Source organism: Xiphophorus hellerii, chromosome 1, assembly GCF_003331165.1.
Source record: "Xiphophorus hellerii strain 12219 chromosome 1, Xiphophorus_hellerii-4.1, whole genome shotgun sequence".
In the NCBI taxonomy this organism is placed as follows: Eukaryota; Metazoa; Chordata; class Actinopteri; order Cyprinodontiformes; family Poeciliidae; genus Xiphophorus; species Xiphophorus hellerii.
Genome location: NC_045672.1, coordinates 31,868,583 through 31,893,474, shown reverse-complemented (window position 1 = coordinate 31,893,474; position 24,892 = coordinate 31,868,583). Strand labels below are relative to the sequence as shown.

General features: G+C 44.2%; 1 protein-coding gene across 3 annotated transcripts in view; it reads right to left on the bottom strand.

The window, feature by feature from the left end:
• Positions 1-14: 14 nt before the first annotated feature.
• LOC116722196 (IQ motif and SEC7 domain-containing protein 2-like) overlaps positions 15-24,892 on the bottom strand; it is a 118,660-nt gene continuing 93,782 nt past the window's right edge. For all 3 annotated transcript variants that reach the window (XM_032566395.1, XM_032566402.1, XM_032566409.1), the window contains 16 exons: positions 23,340-23,508; positions 22,305-22,472; positions 22,047-22,220; positions 21,869-21,964; positions 19,348-19,925; positions 17,627-18,505; positions 16,923-17,081; positions 16,286-16,408; positions 16,042-16,208; positions 14,469-14,608; positions 14,273-14,398; positions 13,931-14,030; positions 9,997-10,158; positions 9,016-9,237; positions 7,736-7,785; positions 15-5,569 (listed from right to left, as the gene is read on the bottom strand). In XM_032566395.1, coding sequence (XP_032422286.1) covers positions 4,367-5,569; positions 7,736-7,785; positions 9,016-9,237; positions 9,997-10,158; positions 13,931-14,030; positions 14,273-14,398; positions 14,469-14,608; positions 16,042-16,208; positions 16,286-16,408; positions 16,923-17,081; positions 17,627-18,505; positions 19,348-19,925; positions 21,869-21,964; positions 22,047-22,220; positions 22,305-22,472; positions 23,340-23,508 — 4,516 coding nt within the window. In that variant the 3' untranslated portion in view covers positions 15-4,366. The remainder of the gene's footprint in view (positions 5,570-7,735; positions 7,786-9,015; positions 9,238-9,996; positions 10,159-13,930; positions 14,031-14,272; positions 14,399-14,468; positions 14,609-16,041; positions 16,209-16,285; positions 16,409-16,922; positions 17,082-17,626; positions 18,506-19,347; positions 19,926-21,868; positions 21,965-22,046; positions 22,221-22,304; positions 22,473-23,339; positions 23,509-24,892) is intronic.

The window sequence follows — 24,892 nt, the reverse complement described above, 5'->3', positions numbered from 1 at the left end:
TGCTTTTGTTTTTGTCAAATTTGTCATATTATTTTAATCTGGATTCTGACCTGATCTCTAGAGCTGGTAGAGCCTTAAGGATTGAGAAGCTTTTCACCGAAGCTGCTTAGAGGAACAGAGGTCCAAATACATTTACCAATAAACACGGGTGGATGGTTTCTACAGGCGGCAGCCAGGATGAATCAGATCTGAAACCTAATGTTGGTTTTTGGAGGATTTGGAGTTTAGAGTTCATGCAGAAACAGGCGTGGATGTGTTGGTTTCTCCTGGACGGGAACTGGAACAGAACGAGCCGTGTTCTCTCGAGGTAGGCGTGATCCAGTGTTGAATGAAAACCTCTTTTTGTTTCGGTTGAAATGGTTTCTGTAAGGCCTCCATAAAGGAAACAGGTGTTTCTGTAGATGCCCTGTGTAGACCCAACGGTCCGGAGCTCCAAGAAGCTCAGGAGGAAGGGATTATTTCTGGTTTGGTGTTGAAGCAACTCGACAAGCATGTTAGAAACCTCTGCATGTTAGAAACCTCTGCATGTTAGAAACCTCTGCATTACTGTTGTTGTGGTTGTAAACGTGTTAAAAGTTTAAAAAAACGGATCCTAGATCAGAAGCCAAATCAGAAATCACATTTTAAGCACATAACAAAATCAAAAATGCTAAAAAATACAAAGCAGCCCAAGGAGCACTTCATGTTATTAAAAGCTCATCACACAACAATACTGATATCAGAAGCTTGCTCTAAAACGTCAAAGCGGTTCTTCAGATTGAAACCAATTATTAGTCCGTGAAGTGTTTCTAAAACAACTGGAGCTTTTGTTTTGGCTTTTTTCCACAGGAGAACCAGGAGAACCAGGAGAACCTTTTGGTGTTTAGAGCGCAGGGTTGTTATTTCAAGCAATTCTGAACGTCGGTTACAGATTGATGCTGTTGGCCCCACTGAAACAAGAACACACTGTACACTTTATATCTACAGGTGGTTTCAGGTGATCGCAGAGAAACTGAAAAAATGAGTCAATGTTTGCATTTCCCAACATCCACCAGTTAAACGCGATCATACAAACCAGAGCTAAGAGGGAAGAACTTTCTCCCAGCAATCGTTAGTTTCCGACATCCAAGAACGTTGATTAAAAACAGAAAATATTCTGGAAGAAAAACACTGGGACAGTGGTTTAAAACTCAAAGTACAAAAATAACATGTAAAATAGAGTACATTAAAGAGATTTCCACTTCATATGAGATGTTAGGACATGATTTACTCTCCAGTCCGATGAGTCGTCCTTCCAGAAGACTTTAGGTCCAAGTTTCAGGTCCTTTTTGTTTCTTTGTTGGATGATGACGGTCACTGAAGGCTCGGTCCATTTTGTTTCTTAAAAATCCAGAAATGGCTTCGTATTTCTGTTCTGGATGAACATCGTCAACCAATGCGCTGGAAACTCAGATATGGAATTGTCTTTTATTCAGGTGGTTTGTCTCGGATGATGATGATCCCCGTGATTATTGATTATTGTACCATCCTTATGTCTGAAGGCACCTTATTCTCTGTTTTGAAACCAAGTGGCAGATAAAACATCACTCACCCTCAACAGAAAGTTTTATTTTACTGCTTAAAAACACAAAAGTAGTTGGTACTGGGTGGGAAATACATAAACTTGCATCTGAAACCAAAAACTCTGACCTCATTTAAGGATCTTTACTGAAAACATTGTCAGTATCCAGCATCGATATTTTACGGCCTGCCAGTCCTGTAACATATGAAGCCATAAATAAACAGAAAAAGAGAAGTAGCTCCATGACGAAATGACCTCCACCAGTTTCCCCATTAATATAAAAATCTGACTGAAACAACCTTGAACTTTTCTTACAATCTTCCTAAGTACTTCAATAGATGCCACCTGTCCATTTCTCTACATGCTTAAGGGCGTTTCACCTCTGACCTAAAATTTACTTCAGGAAACAAGAGAAAGTCCAGCTGTCTATTTCTAATTATGGAAGTTATGTCATAACTGGACTCTAACTGAACGTTTTGGGTCACTTATTTTAGAATATCATGTTTGGCTTAGAAAACCTATTAAAATAATCTCTAATCTTATGTTTTCAGTTTTCCAGACAAAAAAATTTAAGGTTGATGAAAAAGATGGTGGATGCACCAAATCTGAACTTCTTCATCTGTTCTCTGACCTTTCATTGGATGTAGCGATTAATGTTGAAGGCAGAGTTCATCACTGCACTGAAACCTTTGGTCCCCAACAGTGAGTAACTTTGGATAAAAGCTTCTGTTAAGTTATTTGTATATCACAAATGTTTTGTGAATTATTAAAAACAGAAAGAAACGAGAGAAAATGAAACAAAAAAGTCAAACTTTAAATTTAAAACAAAAACAAACATTTTCATGATTCAGTTAGCTAAAATGCTAATGTTAGCCTGAATGCTAACATTAGCATGGGGGGTATCAGTAGCATGTTGACCTACAATAGCATACACCATCTAATGTGCAAAGAACAGCGTGTACACTAAAATAAGCTAGAATGCGAATGTTAGCCTATGTGCTAACATTAGCCTGGGAGATATCAACATATGTTGACCGACAGTAACGTTCTCCACTCAGTGTGCAAAGAGCATTGTATAAGCTAAAAAGAACTAGAATGCTGTTAGCTAACATGCTAACATTAGCATGGGAGATAACAGTATGTTGACCTACAGTAACATACTGCATTTAGTGTGCAAAGAGCATTGTATACACTAAAGTGAACAAAAATGCTAATGTTAGCCTAAGTGCTACCATCAGAATGTGGGTTATCATTAGCATATTAACAAATACTGACTTTCTCAATTCAGTATGCAAAACATTAGTGCAAAAGATAAAATTAGCCAAATTAGCAACAAGAAGCGCCTGCCTCATTTGTTACCAAGTCAACCAATCAGTCTGGAACCAACAAATCTCCTGCTTCCCACCAACCAACCAACCATCACCAACCATGGAGGATTCTCCAGTCTGGCTTGGAAACGTCTCATAATGGGACCATTAAAAACATGTCGGTGCCCCCTACTGGTGATTTCAGACAAACAAAAACTTCTGGAAGCTGTACCCTGCTTCTGATTTTTATAAAACTTCCTTTTTTAGCTTTATTTTCCCACCCAGTTCCATTAACATTGCTGCTGCTAAAGGTACAGAAAGTTGAACTGTAAAAAATCAAAAATAAAAACATCATGTTTGTATTTCAGGTAGAGCAGCTCCACCGTCCTCATTGGCAGAAAACAACAAAAATCCCCCAGTTTGGCATCTTTCATCTTAATCTCCTTCTCTGGCAACGTTGAGGGTCACAAACACATCATGGAGCATCAAATACAAATGACAGATATTATTATTTCTGAAAATTCAAGCGTACACTTTCATATATACTGGGATATTTGAGAAATGAGGAGAGCATTCACAGATTTAGTAGAAATAAATACTCAAACTTACAGGAATAAGTGAGAAAATCTGGAAAAGTCCCATTCCAAAACAACAGTATAGCGCCCCCTGCTGGAACCCTGTAATCCACAAACACTAAAGGCTTTTAGTAGTTTTTGCAGAACAAAAACGAAGACACCTGTAGATTTGTTTCGATGGCTTATTTCAAAGGTTTTAGGAAGTTTATGAGTAGAGTCTTCACTTCGCTGGATTGGGGCTTCACATCACAACAAATCTATCCCTGCATATTGGATATTAACCATAAACACACTGATAACTGTTAGCTATTGCACAGGTCATGCATGCCTGTCTAAGACACAAACGCCACCATATTAATGCTAAACATCTCTGTTCTGCCCGTAATGGCTTGTAAATATGTCAAAATCAAAGTTAAGTGTTGGTTTTTGTGCTGAACAACATGGTGTGAAACTACTGTTATTTTTGGACACGGTACTGTCCCTTTAACTCGGAGCGTCAACTCTCATGTTACGTTTTCAGGCACTGTTCCCTTCCTCACTGGTCCCTCAACCGCTTGTCCACTACAGCCACAGAAATGTTAAAAGAGGTACTCACAACATGAGACGAACACTCTGAAGTAGTGAAGAACTACAAACATGTCCGACTGAGTCCCGGCTCACCACGCAGGGCGGTATGAAGGGGAGGTGGGGCGTCACCAGACCTAAGCGGTAGTTTTTCCCTCCGGCGCTCTACCTGCGAGGAAAGTCTATGTGGAAATAGCACAGGCTGAGCAGCTTCCTCTTTCCCGCTCTCACCGCTCTCCTCCTCATCAGGCGGCCATTTTGATACAACTGGATCTGCCCTCCCGCTCTTCTTCCCCTCCTCCCTCTTGTGCTCACTCTCAATATCGCCCCCTGGCGGCTCACTGTGGGGTTGCGCGCCACCGTCCTCGATTTCTGCCTCTTCACACGACCGTGCTGATGCGGCTGACTGGCTTCGCTTTGGGGCCTCCCCCTTGCCCCACCCCCGGGGGGAGCGGGGAGAGCGGGGCGCCCGACGGGGGAGGCAGCGGGGAGTGGGGAGGGGGGGGCGGGATGGACGACAGCGGCGGGTACTGGGGGGCGTAGGGCTGCGGCGGCGTCTGGGTGACGAGGCGCGCCGAGGGCGTCTGGGGCGGCGGAGTGGAGAAGATGAAGTGGGTGGAGCCTGTTGCGGAGGGGGAGGGGCTGAGCGGGGAGTGTGTGTGCACGGTGTGGTTGTGTGTGTGTGTGTGAGCGTGCGGGTGGGGCTGGGAGTGCGAGATGGTGAGGGGCAGCTTGGCTCCGCCCCCCGGCCGGTGGTAGTGTCCGTGCGGCGTAGTGGGCGTGATGGGAGAGTGGGGGGACAGCGGTGGTGGCGTGGTGAAGCCGGACACCATGTTGTAGCGCGGGTGGGCGGAGCCTTGCTGCAGCCTCTGATGCGGCTGGCTGTGGGGCGGGGCGCAGCTGTGCCGCAGCGGCGCGGAGAAGCGGTGCGTCAGCGCGTGGTGCTGCGGCAAGCTCTGCATGTGGTAGCGGTGGTGGTGATGGTAGGGCGGCGGCGGCGTCTGCTGCGGCGGGTGCCCACTGACTCCGCCTCCTCCACTGTTGCCGTGGCAATACTGGGCGTGCAACGCCTGGAGCTTGGACGGCCCCCCTCCCGGGCCGCCGCCCCCTCCAGCCCCGGCCGAGTCCGACTGGCCGAGGTTGGGCGAAGGGGAGGGGCATGGGGAAGGGGAGGATGGGAGGGCGATGGGCGGCGCGGGGGCGGGGTAGTGGGGGGGGGACGAAATCATCAGAGGACTCGGTGGACCCTGAGGAGGCGGTGACATCATCGTCAGGGGACCAGGAACTTTGCCTCTTCGACTGCCGAAGAAGTTCCCCATTCGGCCTCCGGGGATCTGGCCGCCGCCCGCCGCCATCGCGCCGCCGGGTCCAGCCCCGCCCCCGCTCGCGAGAGGAGATGTGGTGACCCCCCCTCGGTTGTGACAGAGCCCCGGCCCACCCCCCACCCCCGTACCGGGGCTCTGAGTAGGGCGGTGCGGCCGGTAGGCTGCTGGGGACGAGGGCACCATCATGGGGCTGTAGGACAGACTGGCGCCCTGCAGGGGGCGCTGCTGGTGAGGCCGCGGGCTGCTAATAATGGAACCCTGAGGACAGGAGGAGAAGAAGAACAAAATCAGATCTACATCCTGCCAAGAATCTTCATCAAACTTTCTTTAGTCTCACGGAGCTTCAGGCATTTTGTTAAGAAAATGGAGTTAAAATGGCCGCCGCTGCATCTGAAGCAGGACAGGGAATTTATCGCATCGTTTCCGAATTTAGCCAAAACCCGGATTTACTAAAGGAATGCTTATTTCCTTTTAGTCAATAAAATGTTTATTTCCTTATTAAAAAACGACTTGAATAATTTCAAGTCTTTTGATTTATTTTTAATCTTGTATAAAAAGGTTTAAATAGTTAAAGAAAAATCTGAATTTGTCATTTTTTATCCAATTAATCGTCAGAATAATTGATAGATCAATTGATTACTAAAATAATTGTTAGTTGCAGCCCTAGAAAGTAATAAATAATTCTCATTGTCACTTTTATTGCTATCACAAAGTACCACCAACTATCATAATAAAACTGTAAGGCCTTATTTCTCACCAAATTAGAAACTTTACCCAACGACCGGCTGACCGATCGACTCACGCCGCACCTTCCCCATTTTTATTTGTAAAAATATTTGAAAACTATGTTTCTTTTTCCTTTCACTTCACAATTATTCAATAACTTGTGCATAAAATCCTAACAAGGTAGAATTTTTCCATTTTAATCAGACAAAATATGGAAAGTTTGGATGTTCTCTGACAAACCTGGGATGTTTGGATTCAAACCGGGAATTAAATTCAGACACTCCGAAATGTTTCTTTTGTTGAATATTAGATGCCTGAAGTATGAAACCATTTCTGTACAGGAACCAAACAACAACAAAGGAGCTGGAACCAGAGGGCTGTGCCAAAAAATCCATTCAGATAAGAATCCAAACTTACATTTAATATAATTTAGAATCTGATTAAAATGTCCCAAAATAAACTTTGAATCAAATCATGAGACAGTAAAAGATTCCCCCCATAAGCATGAGCATCCTTTTTTAAAACTTAACAAAAGGAGATTAGTGCTTCAGATTATGATTGAGCTCCATTTTCTACACAAATACCTCACAGTTTAATCTGAGATGTGAAGAAGAAAAAATCCAGCAGCAGCGTTAAAATAAAAACATGCAAAGCAAGAAAATCAGAGAGCATCGAGTCTTTCCTGGTCAACCTGGTTGCCATAGAGACAGTCCTAAAACCCACTATAAAATTAGGTTTTTCAGTGAACTACTGGCTATTTGCAGGGAATATGCAACATATTGGAAAGAAAATGCAGCTTAGGAAGCTGGAACACGAAGTGGCTGCTGTTAGCAAGAGAGCCAATCAAGGAGTGAAATTAATTTTCCTTGGTGCTGATTGGCTGAACCCCAAGAGTGGAGGTAAGAAAGAGCACAGATATTAGCTTTTGAGGTAACGCTAAGATGGTTTCCACGTTGTGTATTTTGGTATGTTTGGTGTTTTAAGAGCCAGTTGGAGGCGTTTTTGAAGGCGACTTCAGTCATTAACAAGCAGCTTCACTAATATCAGGATCCACTGGACACAGAGATCATCTAGTGAAAAGACCTGGACCAATGATTCACCGTGTTTTAGAAGATAACATTTGAGTCTGTTAGTGAAAAATAAATCCAGGAACAAACAGCTCAACACACTGAAGCTTAAAAATCTAAATTTCTCCAAATTGAAAGACAGAAGCTCAATTTCTGACAGTCTGTGATTTTTATCTCTTTAAACTTCTAATTAATATCCGGAAATCAGACTCTGTATTTTTGTATCTGAAAACCACAAGTTCAGTAAATATTTTCCTCTTCCTAACCAGCAGATGAATGTTTGTGTTTCTTAAGCTGCAGTATGTTGAGCTTTCAGCAATCGGCCTGAAGGATGACAACAAATATTTTAATATTTCTGTAAATCCTTCATTTAAACTCTAGTTTGTTAAAGGACATAAGAAGCAGCTTCACATGCAGCAAACAGACATATTTATAAAACTTCACAAACATCCGGAGGACCTTTAACCCCGCAGGCAGTGAGGCATGCGACGGCAGCATGCACGGCGGTGCGGACGGCATGCTAGCAGCGAGGCATGCTAGCAGCGGACGGCATGCTAGCAGCGAGGCATGCTAGCAGCGAGGCATGCTAGCAGCGGACGGCATGCTAGCAGCGAGGCATGCTAAGACTTACTTCAATGGTACTGTCCAATGAGCCAACACTGTTCCTCCGACCTCGTTTCCCTGTTATCCAATCAGAATCCAGGGATTAAACTTTATTACAGGAATCAGGAAGTGCTGAACAGACGTTCGCATTAAGCTGCTCATCAGTGAGTTTTCAGTTTTCATCTGGACACGGCTGTCTACCTTCGTTAGCGTTTATGCTAAGCTAATCTGAAAAAACCCTAACTTCAGTTTTGAAGTCCAGATTTTATTATTGATGCTGAATTCTAGATATGAAACATAAAAAAGTGATTTTCAGAGAACAAAGAAAAGCTAATTCAGGAATTTTGGGCTTTTACTAAACACAAATACTATAAAAAATTATATTTTAGCTTATCCACTTCATGATAGTTAGAAAATATAAATCTGTAATTTAATGCAAAGGTGAACAGATATTCATAATTAGGGACGTGCTTTTCTAATTAGCAATTGCTCAGATTTTCACAACGGCGTATTAAGGCAAAAAGACTTAAAAGATTTATTTTTATTACCAGAAAATAAGCTAATGAACTAATGAAGTCATAATATTCCAAGAATAAAGTCAAATTAATAGAATAAGGTTGAAATGAAAGAGTCATAATAATTCAGGGATAAAAACGTACTAATGCGAGAACAAAGTCAAAATAAGAGAATAAAGTCGTAACAAGTCATAGTAATACGAGACAAATTCACATGAACAGTCATAACATTACATGAATAAAGTCGCAATAATGCAAGAATAAGAGAATTAAATTATAATTGTATGAGAACTGCTACACAAAAGGCAATTAAAAATGTAAATATTATTCTGATAATATTAGGACTTTATTTTCATATTTTAAAAATCTCTTAATCTGGCCCTAATCCGCCGTCATAGATTTTCTTTCACTGGTTAAACCAAAAATAATCCAAGAGGAAGTTTGGCATCAGAAGCTGCGTTGTAGTTCCTGCTGCTGTCCAGCAGGTGGACACAGCGCACCGGAGCATCATTTTGTCACTGAACTGTAATGTTGCATAACAACACAGATGCAGGTTCACTGTGAGTCAGAAGAAACCATGAAATCCTCCAGCCAGCCTGAACTGCTTCGTCATCATCGTCACTTCTTTGTGTTTCGCTTCCAATGAGACACTTTTTCTCAGAACCTGACAAAGAACTGGTTTAATTTAAAAAAAACGTTCACACTTTAGTAATCAAACTAGACAGGAGGACGTGACTGGGACGTAACTGGGACGTGACTGGGACGTTGTGGACGTCCAGCGTCCGGTCCTTACCCGTCTCTGAGAGATCTCTGAGCGAGGAGCTGAGCGCCGTGCGTTTCAGTCCGTCCACGGAGGCGTACGTATCGTCGAGGCTCGGCCTTCCCAGGGTGCCGTTCACCACCTCACCCTTCATGGGCCCCCCGGTTGAACTGGTCCCGCTCCCCGATGTCCCCATCCCGCCAGAACCCGCCAACATGCCGGGACGCATCATGCCTTTCTGCTTCTCGAGCTCGGCTGGAGGGGAAGCAGGAACCGAGACGTAAACATCCACCCAGTTGGACACAGACACGACTAACGTTCACTTTGACGATAAATTCATCTTTATCCACCAAAAACGTTCACAGGCCAATAGAGCAACTGATTACTGCAAACATATTTCAGTGTAAGAGAATTTGCATGCTCAGCCCTCCTATGTTTTTCATATTTCCCAGTAGCCCCTTGAATTTCAGGATGATGGCTAAAATTCAAGATGGCTGCCGTTTTGAGCCTTTTTACTCCAATTATTGCTATAAAATTTTACCCATTTTCATGATGTGGATGAACTTTATGTCACATCATATGTTTTCGGTTCTGTGTAGGCTATAATTTGACACCAAACACATTCATCTAATTGGTGATTTCAGAGCAAAAATCAATTTTCCACGACCAAAATGAAAACATCATCAGTAAATGTGATTTGTATCAGTCCAATTATGTGATTTGACAACAGAAGATCTGGCAGTTTTTGTGCAAAAATGTATTTTCCTTGACGACCGCCATCTTTAATCTTTTAGCGACTAGAGTTGATTTTATCTTTTGCACTAAAACTACTTATTACCTCACAGAAGTGACTTCTACTACCCAGGGATGAATATATCTAGTTTTCTAAAACTCTGTTTGAAGCGGTAAAGTCCTTCTCCATTATTTCCAGCCAAAAGGCAAAAGGAACTAAATTGTTTCACTTGAGATAATATAATTGCTCTGATTTCCCTGAGCTGCCGCAGAAACACTCACACTCCACCCGGTACTTCTCCATCTCCTGGACCTCGGCGATGCTCTCTCGCAGGTCGGAGGTGAAGCGCGCTCGGTCCTGCTGGCTCGGAGCCGTGAAGATGATCAACACCTTCCTCTCTCCTCCGGGGTTCGCAGACGTCAGCCGGATGCCATGAGGGTAATCTAAGTGGGAAAAATGACGTAACATCCAGAATGCTCAACATTCTGACGACGAGCTGCTGAAATTAAACCACATTTATCATGAGAGGAGATAAAAATCAGCTCAGATTTAATGTCTCATACTCTGATTCTGGATGTGTGAAATTCAGCAGGAGTCTAAAAAAGAAAGCAGCAGGAGCCAATTTATGGCTCTGGGGGGGGAAACTTCAGCAGATTCCTAAAACACAGAGTTTTCACTATTATTACAGTCATCACTTCTGTGCAGTGGGCCATTTCCTGAGTGGGACTGAGTGACTGATGTCCCCTCCAGAGACAAATTACACATAAAAACAAAAGTGTTTGCAGTTGAAGTGACTGAATCATGTTTGGAGCCTGGAAAGTAAAAAGGAAGATTTTTAACTCCAGGACGGCGACACATCTACAACCTGTTTATGATTTTATCACTAATTTCTGCTTACAAAATTAAAACCTTAATTAATTAATTAATTATTCATTCCAATTAGAAACACAAAAATAATTCTGTGAATTAAAAAATATATGTGTCTTTATTGAAATAATACAGTATATTATGTAGAAAATATATTTATAAATAATTTTAGATCCTAAATATAAAAAGGATTTAATGAGTTTGCCTTTTTTAACAGCAGACTTAATCTGAGAAACATTTACTTCAGATGTAAAAAGTAAAATTACTGAAGGCTGTTTATTAACATGTATATTTTATTAAAACATTAAAACAATTTTATTTTATTAAAATGTTATTTAGACATTTTTAGTAAAATATTTTATTGACATATTTTAGTAAATTTGACTCACTATCTCCATCCAGCCAGAAAAGTCATTTTAATAGAATATAATACAATATAATTGAATACAATATAATATAATTTAATTTAATATAAAAATTATATATATATATAATAAGTACATATTATATTATACTGAATGTAATATATAATGTCTCCATGTGCAGAAAGTACCGTTCAAAAATAAACTGAAATAAACTCAAAATATAATTTTAATGATGAGAAGATGAAGGCTGACTTTGATCTCCTTGAACTCTGTCACCCACACACACACACACACGTTCCTGCCTCCTACACGCACACACACACACACACCCCTACACACACACCTTCCTGCCTCCTACACACACACACACACACACACACACACCTTCCTGCCTCCTACACGCACACACACACACACACCCCTACACACACACCTTCCTGCCTCCTACACGCACACACACACACACACACACCCTACACACACACCTTCCTGCCTCCTACACGCACACACACACACACACCTTCCTGCCTCCTACACACACACACACACACACACACACACTCGCTGCGCTGATGAATCATGTGCGACAATCTGTCCTGGTCACACTTGTCACCAGGCTGCCAGGTCCGTTTGGGTCCGGCTGCTGAACCAGAACTGTCAACAACAGCAGCAGCTAACAGCCTGAGCAGACAGAGACGACGCTGCGGATTCCTACGACACACAAACGTGACGTCGGAACACATCACGGCGACACCAAGCAGATTGTTCGGCTCGATGTTCCTGATTTTACTGTGAGCAGCCAGAAACAGCCGAGACTTTCATCCTCTCTTCTTCTTATTTAGAACGTTTGAAATTGCTCTCTGTTGTCAAGCTGCAGTAAAATCAGGCCTCTATTGATATTTGGCTGAGTTTTGGTGAAGTACGGGTTCCCCCCGTTCACCAGAACCAGGAGGAGAACCGGGTTGTTCTTCTGATCCGGCTCACGGCTCCTTTACTCTTTAAAAATGAGGGAAGTTCGGTCCGAAAGTCCATTTATCTCAGGATCACATTTCTGATCCAATTAAAGCCTCTGCATGCAGCCTCTACTTACTGAGGCTTGAGAAATGCAGAATTATAAAGATATGGAGATAAGAAAGCAAAGGTGACATTTTGATTTAAAAAGAATTAAACCCAAATATTATAAACTGGTTTCATTTTGTTTATTATTATTTCAGGAACTGATAAATAATGTTTAATCAAACTGATCTAAATAGGAAAGAGGCAGATAGTAGAAAATGTTGGACCAACATAAATTATTAGATTATAAAATCTTAATTACTAAGCTGGAGGTTATGAGATTTAATGATATATTAAAAATGTGTTTAGTTTATATCACAAAAACAGACACAAATGGTGGAAATAAAAGTTAAGAAGCTGTGGGAGGGGTGTACCACAGGGCAGCGTCCTCGGCTGTCTAGTTTAGTTATTATTCATTTAAGGTTTGAAAACTGCTGTTTATTGTCATTTATATTTTAAATTACAGAAAGAACATGACTGGTTTGTTGCAAAATACCAAAATTAGGTTAGCTAATCGAAAGTTTAATAGTTAAAACGGGAGAATGAAACGAAGGTGAACGCTTAGCCCGGGCCACAGACAAAACAAATCCACCAGAAAGAGGCGGAGCCAAAACACAACAAGGGGCGTGGTCAGCGGTGGGACGATGGGCGGGGCTTACGAGGGGGTGTGGTCAGGACGGGCAGCAGCACTGTTACCAACTCAACAACTCTGTTGCCATATTTAATGATTTTCCAGACCCTCTGGTGACTTTTTCATAAAACCAAACATGGCAACAAATGGAATGACTTTTTTCAAAAAAGCAACTAAAGACAAATCTAACAAAACTGAAAACAAAATAACAGATATGTCTGTTTAGGCACTGTTTGACCTAAGGATGGCTGTAATAAAAATGATGCAGAACTAAACAAACTTACATAAAAATGTTAACATTTTATTCTCTGTTGGAAAATCCTTTTTATCTAAGTTGCTCTCTGTGGTTTTGCAGATAAACATGAATCAAACAGGTGATTTATGGCGACTTAAATCATCCCTGCATGGCTGAAAACAACACCTAACGCTTCCTTCTGACTGCATCTCTAAATCTGTCCTGAAAAATGACTCATGTTTATGAAACGCTGTGATCTTGTCCTGCTGAGAATCCTCTAAACTCTTTAGAGGAGTTTAATGGAGTCTTAAATCTGGAGCCTTAAATTAAAAGCTAAACTCGTTTATCACCAGAACTGCCTCCAGTTTTTATTCACATTTCAACCAAATCATTTTAAAACAGATTTAATATTTTCTCAGATGTCCAGTGCCTTAAAAACATATTCAGACCCTGTGCACTTTAACACGTTTTATCATCACAAAAGTATTTATCTTCCAACATAAAGTGGGAAGGAAAAGTTTGGCATGTTTTTGTACTTCCCCCCTTTACTCTGGCAACCTTAAATAAAATCCAGCCCAGAGGAAAGTGAAGCTGTAGGAAGGTTCACCTCCCAGCAGGACAACCATCCTGAACATGCAAGTGTTTAAATGTCCTAGTCAAAGTTCAGGCTTAGACTTACTGCTGTATTTTCATAATTGTTGATGTTTTATTTCCCAAATTTAAACTTTTAACATTTTTAACACAAAAACAGAGCAGCTAGTTTTTATAGGAAATTGTGCCTTTTAATCTTTGTTTGAGCCTAAATGCCCGATGAAGCGGCTACACCTCAAATTTCCATCTATAATCTTCCTAAATCAGGAAGATAACAGATGAAGTTTGATTTCAGATCCGATTTTTGCTGGAATATTGTTGTCATTGTGGTGAATATGTGATGCTATTTACAGAGTTTTATGAGCTCAGATTGTTTCCTCAGTCTGTTCAGCCTGGCGACTGAGGCGTAAAAATAGAGCTGTGAGCGAGGAAGAGGAAGAGGAGGAAGGTGGGAACGGAGCGGTACGTACAGGTGTTCTGGAAGGTGTGGACCTGCATGTCGAGCAGAGGAAACGACTGCCTGAAGCTGTACATCACCGACGTCTTCTTCTTCTGGTAGATCTTCGTTACCTGAGGAGGAGGAAGAGGAGGAGGAGGAAGAGATAAGAAAGAAAGAAAAAAGCAATGAGATGGAGAGAATAAATAGAGGAGGAATTGCTTTCATTTTTCTCTTCTTCATTTCTGAGGAAAAATGTTTGAGAAAATCCTTCCAGAAGGAATAGAAACTATTCACACTCCCAGTGAAACGCCAAACATTTTTTCCTCGGTGTAACCACAAAATCCTTCCCCTCTCTCTGGTTCCCGCTGTTTACCATGAGCAGGTCGTTGAACAGGAAGACTTCTCTCTGATGGACGCCACTCCTCTGGGCCCGGTTTGGATCGGGAACCTCGAACAGCTGGCAGCAGCACACCAACCTGCGGTGCGGCAGCGACAGAACCTGCAGCACACACAGGAAGCGCTCAGCCCGGCTCAGAGCGCGGCTTCCTGTCCGCCTGGGAGGTTCTTACCGGTTTCTTGCCGATCACCATGCGCTCCACCGCCTGGACCTGCGACACGTGGTCGTCGTTGGTCCTCAGCTCCCACTTCTGGATGCGGCCGTAGATGGCCACCAGCAGGTCTCTGGGGATGTCCTGCCCGTTATCCACGCCTGCAGGACCAAATACAGACATCAGGACATTTAGAGGTTTTATCTTCACTAATATTCATTCATTCATTTCAGGCTGAAAACATCTGAGAAAGATTATTTTAGTGAAACTCATCCTGCATCGCATCTTTCCTGCTCCTTCATTTGGAGCATGATGGAGATTTTAAGGAGTTAAATTTTACCCATGAATAGTTCCAACACATATTAATGTCTAAAGTTCCCTGTCAGATTCCTACCAATAAAGGCCAATAGAGACAAAAAAAGTCTAGATATTTCTAGATAAACTGAAACTTAAAGGGCCAGTATCATGTAAAATCAACTTTTTTAACCTTTCCATCATGTTTTAATGTTTTTCCCCTCATCAAAAACAAACCTGGACTGTTGCTTTGATTCTTTCACGCATGTCTGAGAAAGTCTCTAATCTCCATGGCAACTGTGCAAAACACCTGAATGGACAGTAGCTCCGCCTTTGAGGCGCAGCTCCTCCCTCACTCGGCTCCTTCAGACTAGCCAGCAGCAATTAGCAAACTCTCAGAGCGACGCTGGTAAAAATGCTAAAGGGTTAAGAGAGGAGCCATGTTGGGATGACTTTCAGAAAGCAGGAGTTTTTAAAGAGACAGAGGCCCAATTTCAAGGCGTTAAATCAGGAGATCAAATTTTTTTTCAGTCATATTTGAAATTTATAGCATTTTTATAACAAATGAAGGTAACATTTGTAAATCCAGGTTTTAGATCAAAATTTAAATGAAGAACACAAACGTGTACAGTGGCCAGGATGGATGGATGGATGAATGAATAGATGGATGGATGGATGGATGGATGGATGGATGAATAGATGAATGGATGGATGGATGGATGAATAGGATGGATGGATGAATAGATGGATGGATGGATGAATGGATGGATGGATGGATGAATAGATGGATGAATGGATGGATGGATGAATGGATGAATGATGGATGGATGGATGAATGGATGGATGGATGGATGAATGGATGGATGGATGAATGGATGGATGGATGATGGATGAATGGATTGGCTGCCTGGCTGCTGGCTGGCTGCCTGCTGGCTGGCTGCTGGCTGGCTGGCTGCTCTGCTGCTGCCTGGCTGGCTGGCTGGCTGGCTGGCTTGGCTGGCTGCCTGCTGCCTGGCTGCGCCTGGACTGGCTGGCTGTTGCCTCCTCTTCCCCTCGGGCCGTTGTCTCTGGACCGCCCCTTCCATCAGCACCCAGCTGTTCTGATGGATCTCTTCCTTTAAATGTTGCAGCTGCTAGGCTGGTGAGTTCTTCCATATGAAGATGATCTGATCAACTGGGCCGGAGCAGAGAGAAGCTTCTCCGCTCTCTGGTTCTGGTTCTGGCTGTGACTCTGATGGAGGATGCCGACAGCCTGCAGCTCTCCTGCTCCTCCCGTCCCGCTGCCGTGTTCCCCACTCACCCCTCAGGTTCTTGATGAAGTCCTCCAGCTTCATCTTCCTCTCTGGCTTCACGTTGGGGCTGTACATGTCCGTGTTGAGGAGGATGATGGCAAAGGCCAGGATGAAGATGGTGTCTGGGTTCTGGAACTGCCGGATTAGCACCGGGTTGCAGACGCAGTATCTCTGACTGCAGAGGGAAACAAAGAGCTGGAACAAACTGAAGATCTGAAACGTCTGCGCTGAGGGACTGGACCCCACAGATACCTGAAGGCCTCCACCAGCCGCTCCACCCGCTGAGCTTCGCCCTGAACCTTGATCTGCGCCTGGAACTTCCTCAGCGCTTCGTCCAGATCCATCCCAGAGAAGTCCATCTCATCCAGGACGCAGCTGCACAGAGGAACACAGGAACTCTGACTAAACCTCAAAAAACACTTTGAGTCTGCAAAATAAATGAACACCCAGCGCTGGGCACCGATTACTAAGCAGTTAGCTAAGCTAATTCTGCTAACATGCATTCCACTAACCCTAAAGCTATAATCATAAACATTTGTGTTAACAGCTAAATTATCACTAAAGTACATATTCTAAACATTAGTTCAGCCAGCGCTTTAAAATCAATCATAAACATTAGTTTGTCAATTCAGAACAAGTGTTGTCAAGGCAAAAAAATCATTTTAATTCAGTCAGACATACATCCCAACTGATCCCAGTCATCAAACACAAAGTGAGCTCAGTTAAGTATTCAAATTAATTTCAAATGTTTCCTCATAAACTCAGCAGATTGCATCGGGTCACTCACATGCAGCAATGTTCCACTAAAGCCAAAGCGCTAATCACAAACATTTTCTAATCCTAAAGCGCTATGCCATTCAAGAACGCAGAAATCGAATGTTGCACTGACTCCAGGACGTCTTTGTTGAACTGCTGCCGGCTGCCCAGGAACTCTCCGATCATCTGCCTGCTCAGTCCTTTCCGCTCCAGGATGAACCTGGCGATGCCCACCGGAGTGTCCGACACGAAGCCCTTCTCGATCAGGTACTGGATCCCCTTCTCCGGCTTCCTGTGGACCAGCAGAAACAGGACTTTCATGTTTCTTCGTATGCAGCTGACGTAGTATTGCATATCTGATTGTTATTGGTGTTGGAGGACATGATGCCATGGGAACGAAACAGTTGCTCTGCATTATGACCAAAATAAAACTTTATGCAGAGAAAAATGGTTGACATACATTAAGTGACATACTGATGCTAACACCAACCTATTTGTGCTAATAGACAGCAGACAAAGTAAACAGTCCAGTGAGTGACCACCTAGCAGGCTAGTTGTTAGCCTATGCAAGGCTAATGCTAGCATGTCCATGCTAATGCAGAGGGAGGAGGTAATCCATGGGTCACCAGCCTAGACATGCTAGTCATCAGCCGTCTCTTATTTTCCAGAACCAGCCGATCGGTTGACCAGTGCCAGCCAATCATCTATCAGATCAGTAGCCGATCGGATCAGATCGATATGAATTTAGCCTCCTGCAACAAGTAAGTAGCCACCATAGCCTTACTTTTGGCACTATTGCTGGGCCGTATAAATCAAATGTTCTGATCTTGGACCCACTTGTTGAAGAGGTTGAGGCCGATGCGGTACTGCCGCCGCTGCACCACGTCGTTGTTGAAGGCGGGGGAGTCCCAGCTGTGGCGGCTCTCCCTCTGGTAGGTCTGCTTCCCCAGCGAGGCTCCGCCGATCGGCTCCCGCAGGCTGTCCCTGGACGACGAGCCAGAGCTGCAGTTGTTGACGGTGGTGTCGTCGTTGGAGTTGGTGGTGGTGGAGTTGACGCTCTCGTTGTCTCCGTCTGAGCAGAGGAGGTGGTGGTGGTGGTGGAGGAGTGGGTGGTGGGCGAGGTGCTGCTGCCCCTCCAGGGTCTGCAGCACTGAGGAAGACGACATCGGCGAGGGCGTGAGAGGCGGTGGCAGCGGGGACAAAGGTGTGAGAGGTGGAACCGGGGAGGGCAACGGAGACGCAGGGGGTTCTGGGTACGAGTGTGGGAGGTGGTGGTGCTGGTGGTGCAGATGGTGGTAGTGGTGCTGGGCGAAGTGGTGCGGATGCTGCATGTAGGGGCCGCCGGCGTGGGCGTGGTGCATGTGCATGACGTGCTGGCTGTACTGCGGGTGGTGGTGGAGGATGGTGGGAAGGTGGGGGATGGCAGAGGGGTGGGGAGGGTGGGGGTGTTGGAGCGGGTGGGGTGGCAGCGTCCGGGCCGACGGCATCGGCAGGGGGACGTTAGCGGGGCTGCGCGTCTGTCCTTGCGCCATGGCGACCGAGCGGCCGTTTGGCTTGTGTTTGATGGTTCCTTGTGGAGATTCGGCTTCGCTGCTTCCTGCTCCGAGCTCGTCCTCTCCACTTTCACCTTCTCCTCCTCTGCCTCTCTCTCCTCCTCGCTCCCCTCCGGAGGACTCCTGCTCGTACACCAAACGTCCGATAGACCCACGCTCCGACCTAACGACACACAAATCACACAATTTGTGTACAAACAACTATAACTCAGATCTCATAGATCCTGTCCAAACCTGCCAATAAAGGGATGAAGAGCTACTCAGAGCAGGAAGCTTTATGGATCCACTTCCTCCATCAAGGCATGGTCCTCAGTGTCTACCTGACATAAATCAATCATTAACAGGCTTCTGCTGCAGTTGTAGCAGGTAATGCAGTCATTTGAATGAGATGTTACAGGTGTATGCTGCTGCAGGCACAGCTAAGGTGGAGTCCTCAGTGACCCTGGATTTCAAGTACCCTAAACATTTATATGAACAGAACAGCTGTTGGTTCAAGAGGCAGAACATCTCCCAGTTGACTCAGCTGATCTACAACAGACTAGCTTAGCAGCCAACAGTTAGTACAAGTTCCTATTTAAAGGGCCGGTTCAGCTTGTTGAGATGTTTCTGCTCTCTGCATGCAGTAAACCAGTCCAAGTAACTTCAGCTGCATGTTGGATCTGGTCTTCCCATCAGCTAACCTAACATTACCTGAGCTAAACATAAACAGTACTGTAGCTAAAGCTAAACCTTACACCAACATGGTATTTAGTGGAAGCTCACACTAAAGCACTAAAACAACAATTTATCTAGCGGGAGCTAATGCTAACTCGCTACTACTGGGTGTAAAGGGTGATTAGTTTTCACCAGGTTCATTTGGATGTCTTTTCTCTTAATGAATTAAATCTTTATCTGAAAGTTTCTGGTTATTTTTTGTTGACTAAAATTATTTTGAAAACATTTATAATCTGTGAGGTTAATGTTTTTTTTACAGCTTTATATCTAGTGAAGTGTCTGAATGCTGACCTGTCGCTCATGTCCACTGAACTGTCGCTGGGCGGTTCGATGGTGAGGACAGGAAGGTGTCCTCCTCCTCCTCCTCCTCCTCCTCCTCCTCCTGCTCCTCTTCCTCGGTACTCTCCTCGGCACTCAGTGCAGGGGGTGCTGCTCCTCCGGCTGGCGCTGCTGCCTCCCTCCGTCTCCCTGCTGTCTTCCCTCCCTCCTGCGCCCCCGACCCAGTAGTCCGTGTCGGAGCTGGAGGCGGGACGGGACAGCGGCGAGGACGGGAGGCAGCCTTCATCCATGTAGAGCGTGACGTCACTGAAGGAGGTGGCGGTGCTGTCCTCGTGCATGGCCACGCCCCCCCGGCCTCCCTCCGGCCGGCCGGGCGCGCGCCGCGACGCCGTGTTCGTGTTGCGCCATCCGCACTGCCTGTACTCTACCTCCTCCTCCTCTTCCTCGTCTTCCTCCTCCTCCTCTTCCTCGTCCTCGTCTCCCTCCTCCTCGTCCTCCTCCTCCTCTCCTTCTCCGCCGACATCTTGGGAGTCTTCGCGGCCGGACTGGCAGGTGAGCGAGTCGTCCATGGAGTCAGCCAGAGACTTCACCTGCGAAGGACGAAGAAAAACGTTTAGATTTATCTGATCAGATAAATTTATTAAAGGTGACCTTGAACAGGTTAGGATGGGACTATGGGCTGAATAAAACATGTTCATTACAGTTTTTGTACAAAATTATCCATAAAGAGATTTCAGAATGAGCTGTTTTCGAGCTCATCTGGATCTTTAGATAAGCTGCTGCTGGCCACGCCCCCAAATCAATGTGGCTGCAAACAGATGCAAAATTATACTATCACACCTCTTTGAAAAGTGGAGCCTCCTGCACAACCAACAAGAATACAGCAAGTGGTTTCTGGGTGATAAGTCAGCAACAAAACACCTGTCTTTTCTAGCAGCCATTGTACAGCAGAGACAGCGGTAGGCTCAGGCTGCTAGGTAACGGCGCAGTGAATGTGACTTAAGAATTGGGAGGTTTTTGAAACAGCTCACTTATTGCCAATAACCATCTGTGTGTTTTTTAAGGGCTTAGGTTGTTTTTAGAAACAGTTGAGATCAAAATGAAAGTACAAAGACATGCAAAATGTGAAACTAGCATAATAGGTCCTCTTTAAATTAAAGAATAAACACCAGCTGAACATGTTTCTAGCAGCTTGTTTCAACAAAGCTGCAGATTAGTTAGAGCTGGTTTGACAAATACTCTAAAAATAACCATATGGTGGATTTTCCCCAGGCCGATGTTGTGTTTCTGTGGATAAAATGACAATCTGACAGATTTGGAGGGAAAACGTTGACAAGTCAAGATTTGACTCCTTACAAACAAGAATTAATGCCCAAATCAAGGTGTGTTGAAAATACTCAACTTCTCTGTTATTTTTGACCAGAATTTGTAATTTTAATCTACGTCCCTCCTGATAATCCTGTAGATTCGATTCAATTTGGGACCAAAACAGTAACAGCAGCTCCACCTCCAGCTGCTGTGGTTCTGAGTCAAACCAACCTGTTCCCCTCCTGGCCTGTGGGGGCGCTGCGCCAAGAACCACTGAAGGAAACGACACAAAAACCTCTGAAGACACTGAGAGCAACTTCCTTCTTCACCAGATGGAAACAAGATGGAGGCGTCAGATTTTAGTGTTGGAGGATTTCTCTTTAGTCTTTGGCTGAAGACCAGGAGCCATTTCTGCTGCTAGCGCTAGGCTAACATGTTAGCTTTGGTTGTATTTACCCAGAATGCCCTGCGCTGTAGTACACTTCCTGCTTTTGGAGCGGTCTCCAATTCACTTGGCGTTCACCTATGCATTCAAACCGAACCAGAGTTCACTTCAACCGAACCCAGACTGAGGTTTGAAGGACCAGAGGTCAGAGGTCAATTAGCATTCACACCACACCAACAGGACTGTTGTTTTTGAGTTAGATTAAAGCGGACTAAACAGGGTTTGGTGTGACTGCAGCCTTAATCCCATATTAAACAGGTTTCCAGGATTTCCTTCTTAAATCTCCTGATTATTGCCGAAATTGGAAACATCCTGTCGAGGAGTGAAAAACTAGTCAATGCATTTCTTCCTTCAGGAAGTCCACAAAATGCAGTTAATTCAATTACTAGCTCTATTAGTAATCACCCTAAGCAATTATCAATAATTTATAAACGACAGCATAGAGGTCCATATATTTGTTGGCCACTCTTCAAAATGCCATTTCTGTAAGGCTGAAGTGCTTTGACCTTCAAAGTTCAGGAAAATGGCTCCAATAGAACAGCTGCTGGTCCAAACTGGTCCAAACAAAAAACTCTGGACAAAAACCAAAATTTATCTCAACCCCACATGCAGCTGGATGGTCTAGCAGCCTCACAAACGCTCCATAAAAACATATTCAAAAGGTTTTCTGCACATTAGTGGAAACTGAATCTGAAGGTCCTTCTTTTTGCAGGTGACACCTTGTTGTAAATGTTAAATATTTGGTTGACAGGTGGAAGTAGAAAACAAGAATGCGGTTGCCTGTTTGGAGAAAGAGTCGTCTACGTCTCCAGCGTCCTCTGAACCCTGCTGGCCCGGCGACCCCTGACCCTGTGGCTGCCGCTCATCAAACGAATACTGCGCTCAGAGGAAACAGCCGTCACCAACCAGATCAGAACCAGATCAACTCTTGGCTGGTCCAGTCTGAACGCGCTCCTACCTGCAGCCTCATGTTGGACAGGATGATGCGGCGGGTCATCCTGCTCTCTGACGCTGAGCTGCGGAGCCTCTCAAACTTCTTGTTCATGCGGTACCGCCTGAACGCCGCCTGGATCGTCCTCGCCGCCCGCCGGGACACAAACTGGCCCCCGTACTTCCTCTCCAACATCTCCACCTACCAGATGGACCAATCAGAAAAGATGGAGCAAAGCGTTCTCCATTCTCAGGGAATCACAGGCGCCCGATCGCGGAGCGGTACCTTCTTGTCCTGGAGGTCTGTAGAGAGCTCATAGCTGTCAGATAGCGCCTTGCAGCGTTTGCTCTCCTCCTCCTCTTGCTTGCGGAGCGCCAGGCTGGCCGGCTGATGTCTGCTGCGCTGAGCCCAGGCGAGGCTTGCGGGGCTGGGGGGAGAGATGGGGGAGCTGCCCTGGAGACAGACAGAGAGAAGAGCTGCAGAAACTGCTGCCTGTCTGCACTAACCACCAGTTTTATATGGATCATCTTATCCTTTTTTACTTTGCAATATCCTGTCCTTACAGTGTTTTGTAAGTTGTTGATTTTCTCTTTAATATTCTCTCATTACTAAGGCCTGGCTTCAGGTCCAGACAGTAATTTATAAGCATCTAATCAAGTGAGGAAGGTAGAAAGTGAAGATGAATCAAGGACCTAATCTAATCATAAACATTAGTTTCACTAATGCTAATGTACGACACCAACACTGGATATTAATGCTAAAGTGATAAGTTCAGTATGACATCATTTACATGTTCTAGAATCTCCTTAGATATTGTAATAATGTTTATATTTTGATCTCTACTGTCTGTGTTTTATTTTTAGTTTGAAATTAAGTTATTGGGGAAAAATTAGTTTAGCAAATTAGCAGGAGTTTGTTCACTACCGGTGCTTTCTTAAATTGTCTTTCGGTAATTTACTAACATGTGACAGAAAGATGTAAGACTGGGGAGAAGAACGCCTAGAGACACTTCAACCTCTAGGAAGGATAACAATCAGTGTGGGGTGTAAAAAAACTAACAGTACGTATCACTGTGAACTCACCATACCCACTTAAAACATGGTGGTGGCAGCATCATGCTGTGGGAAGCAGGTCAGAACTGATGGGAAGATGGAGCTAAATACAACCTGGTGTTGGACTATCGCACCAAACTCCAGTGAAAAACACTCAGCTTTGTATTTTAGCTGGTGACAAAACGTGGATGGGGTATGAATACTTTTGAACCCGAAATTAACGAGGTTCTTTATTTAACGGGAGAACCTGAACTTTGTGGGCCGGTACCTGTGTCTGCGAGTGAGAGGCTCCCAGGGGGCCGGTGCCGGAGGCGGGGCCGTAGGGGTCGCAGGGGCTGGAGAGGGGGCTGTTGCTATAGCGATGGAAGGGAGGAGGATGCCCAAACGACGAGTCTGAGAAGGTGAGGACCTCCGGACACTGAGGGTCGCCCTCCACGCTGAGCGAGAGACAGAAACAGAGACAGAGCTGCTGTTAGGTCAACACATGGGTCAGCTGGGACTAACTGGAACCAGTCTGGACCAGAACTCATGAAACCAAATCACCAAGCAGGAATAAACCTCTCCAAACGGACCGAACTGTTCACCAGTCTACCAAGTTCATCCAGACCGGGTCAGAACAGACGGTCACCAACCAAGAAACATTTTCCCAACAAAATAAAATTACGTCGCAGTACGAAGAAAATTAAACTAAAGTTTGTTTCTATTTTCAGATTTTATAACAAAGTAAATCAACTCTGACAAAAAACATGGAGCGACGTTTGGAAAGTTACAAACTCAAAAATGATCTAATAATTTGATTTATTCAAGAGAAAGAAACAGGTTCATTTTTCAAAGTTATATTTTCAACATAATCATCTATAAATGTCAGTTTCAAACTAAATATTTAATTAATAAGCCTAATGTTTAGTTAGCAGCATCTTTAAACTAAATAATTAAAAAGCAAGTTAAATGTTTGGTTAGCAATTTAAATATTACAACTGAAAACCAGCGATCAGGCCGAAACCTGGGAGTAGTGATGGACTCTGACCTGAACCTCCAGAGCCACATAAAGACAGTTACAAAGTCGGCCTTCTATCACCTGAAGAACATTTCCAGGATTAAAGGACTAATGTCTCAGCCAGATCTAGAGAAACTCATCCATGCCTTCATCTTCAGTCGTATTGATTATTGCAACAGTGTCTTCACAGGTCTGTCCAACAAATTAATCAAACAGCTGCAGCTGATCCAGAATGCTGTTGCTGGCGTTCTGACTAAAACCAGGAAGATAGAGCACATAACACCAGTTTTAAAGTCCCTCCACTGGCTCCCTGTAGCTCAAAGAATAGACTTTAAAATACTGTTGTTAGTTTATAAATCACTGAACGGTTTAGCACCACAATACATTAAAGATCTGCTGTTGTTGTATCAACCTTCCAGACCTCTCAGGTTCTGGTTCTGGTCTGCTCTGCATCCCCAGAACCAGAACCAAACGAGGAGAAGCAGCTTTCAGCATCTATGCACCACAAATCTGGAACAAACTTCCAGAAAACTGTGAAACAGCTGAAACACTGACTTCCTTTAAATCTCGACTAAAAACCCACCTGTTTAGAATTGTATTTGAAATGTAATCAATTACAAATTTATTGATGGAACTTGACTTAATGATTGATTCTATGCTGCATTGTGTTTCTGTGTTTGTTATGATGTAAAGCACTTTGAAATGCCTTGCTGCTGAAATGTGCTATACAAATAAAATTTGATTGGTTGATTGATATAGAGCTTTGGTTTTAAATAGCTTGCTAACTAAATATTTAGTTTTGGATCTGTGACATTTATTAACGG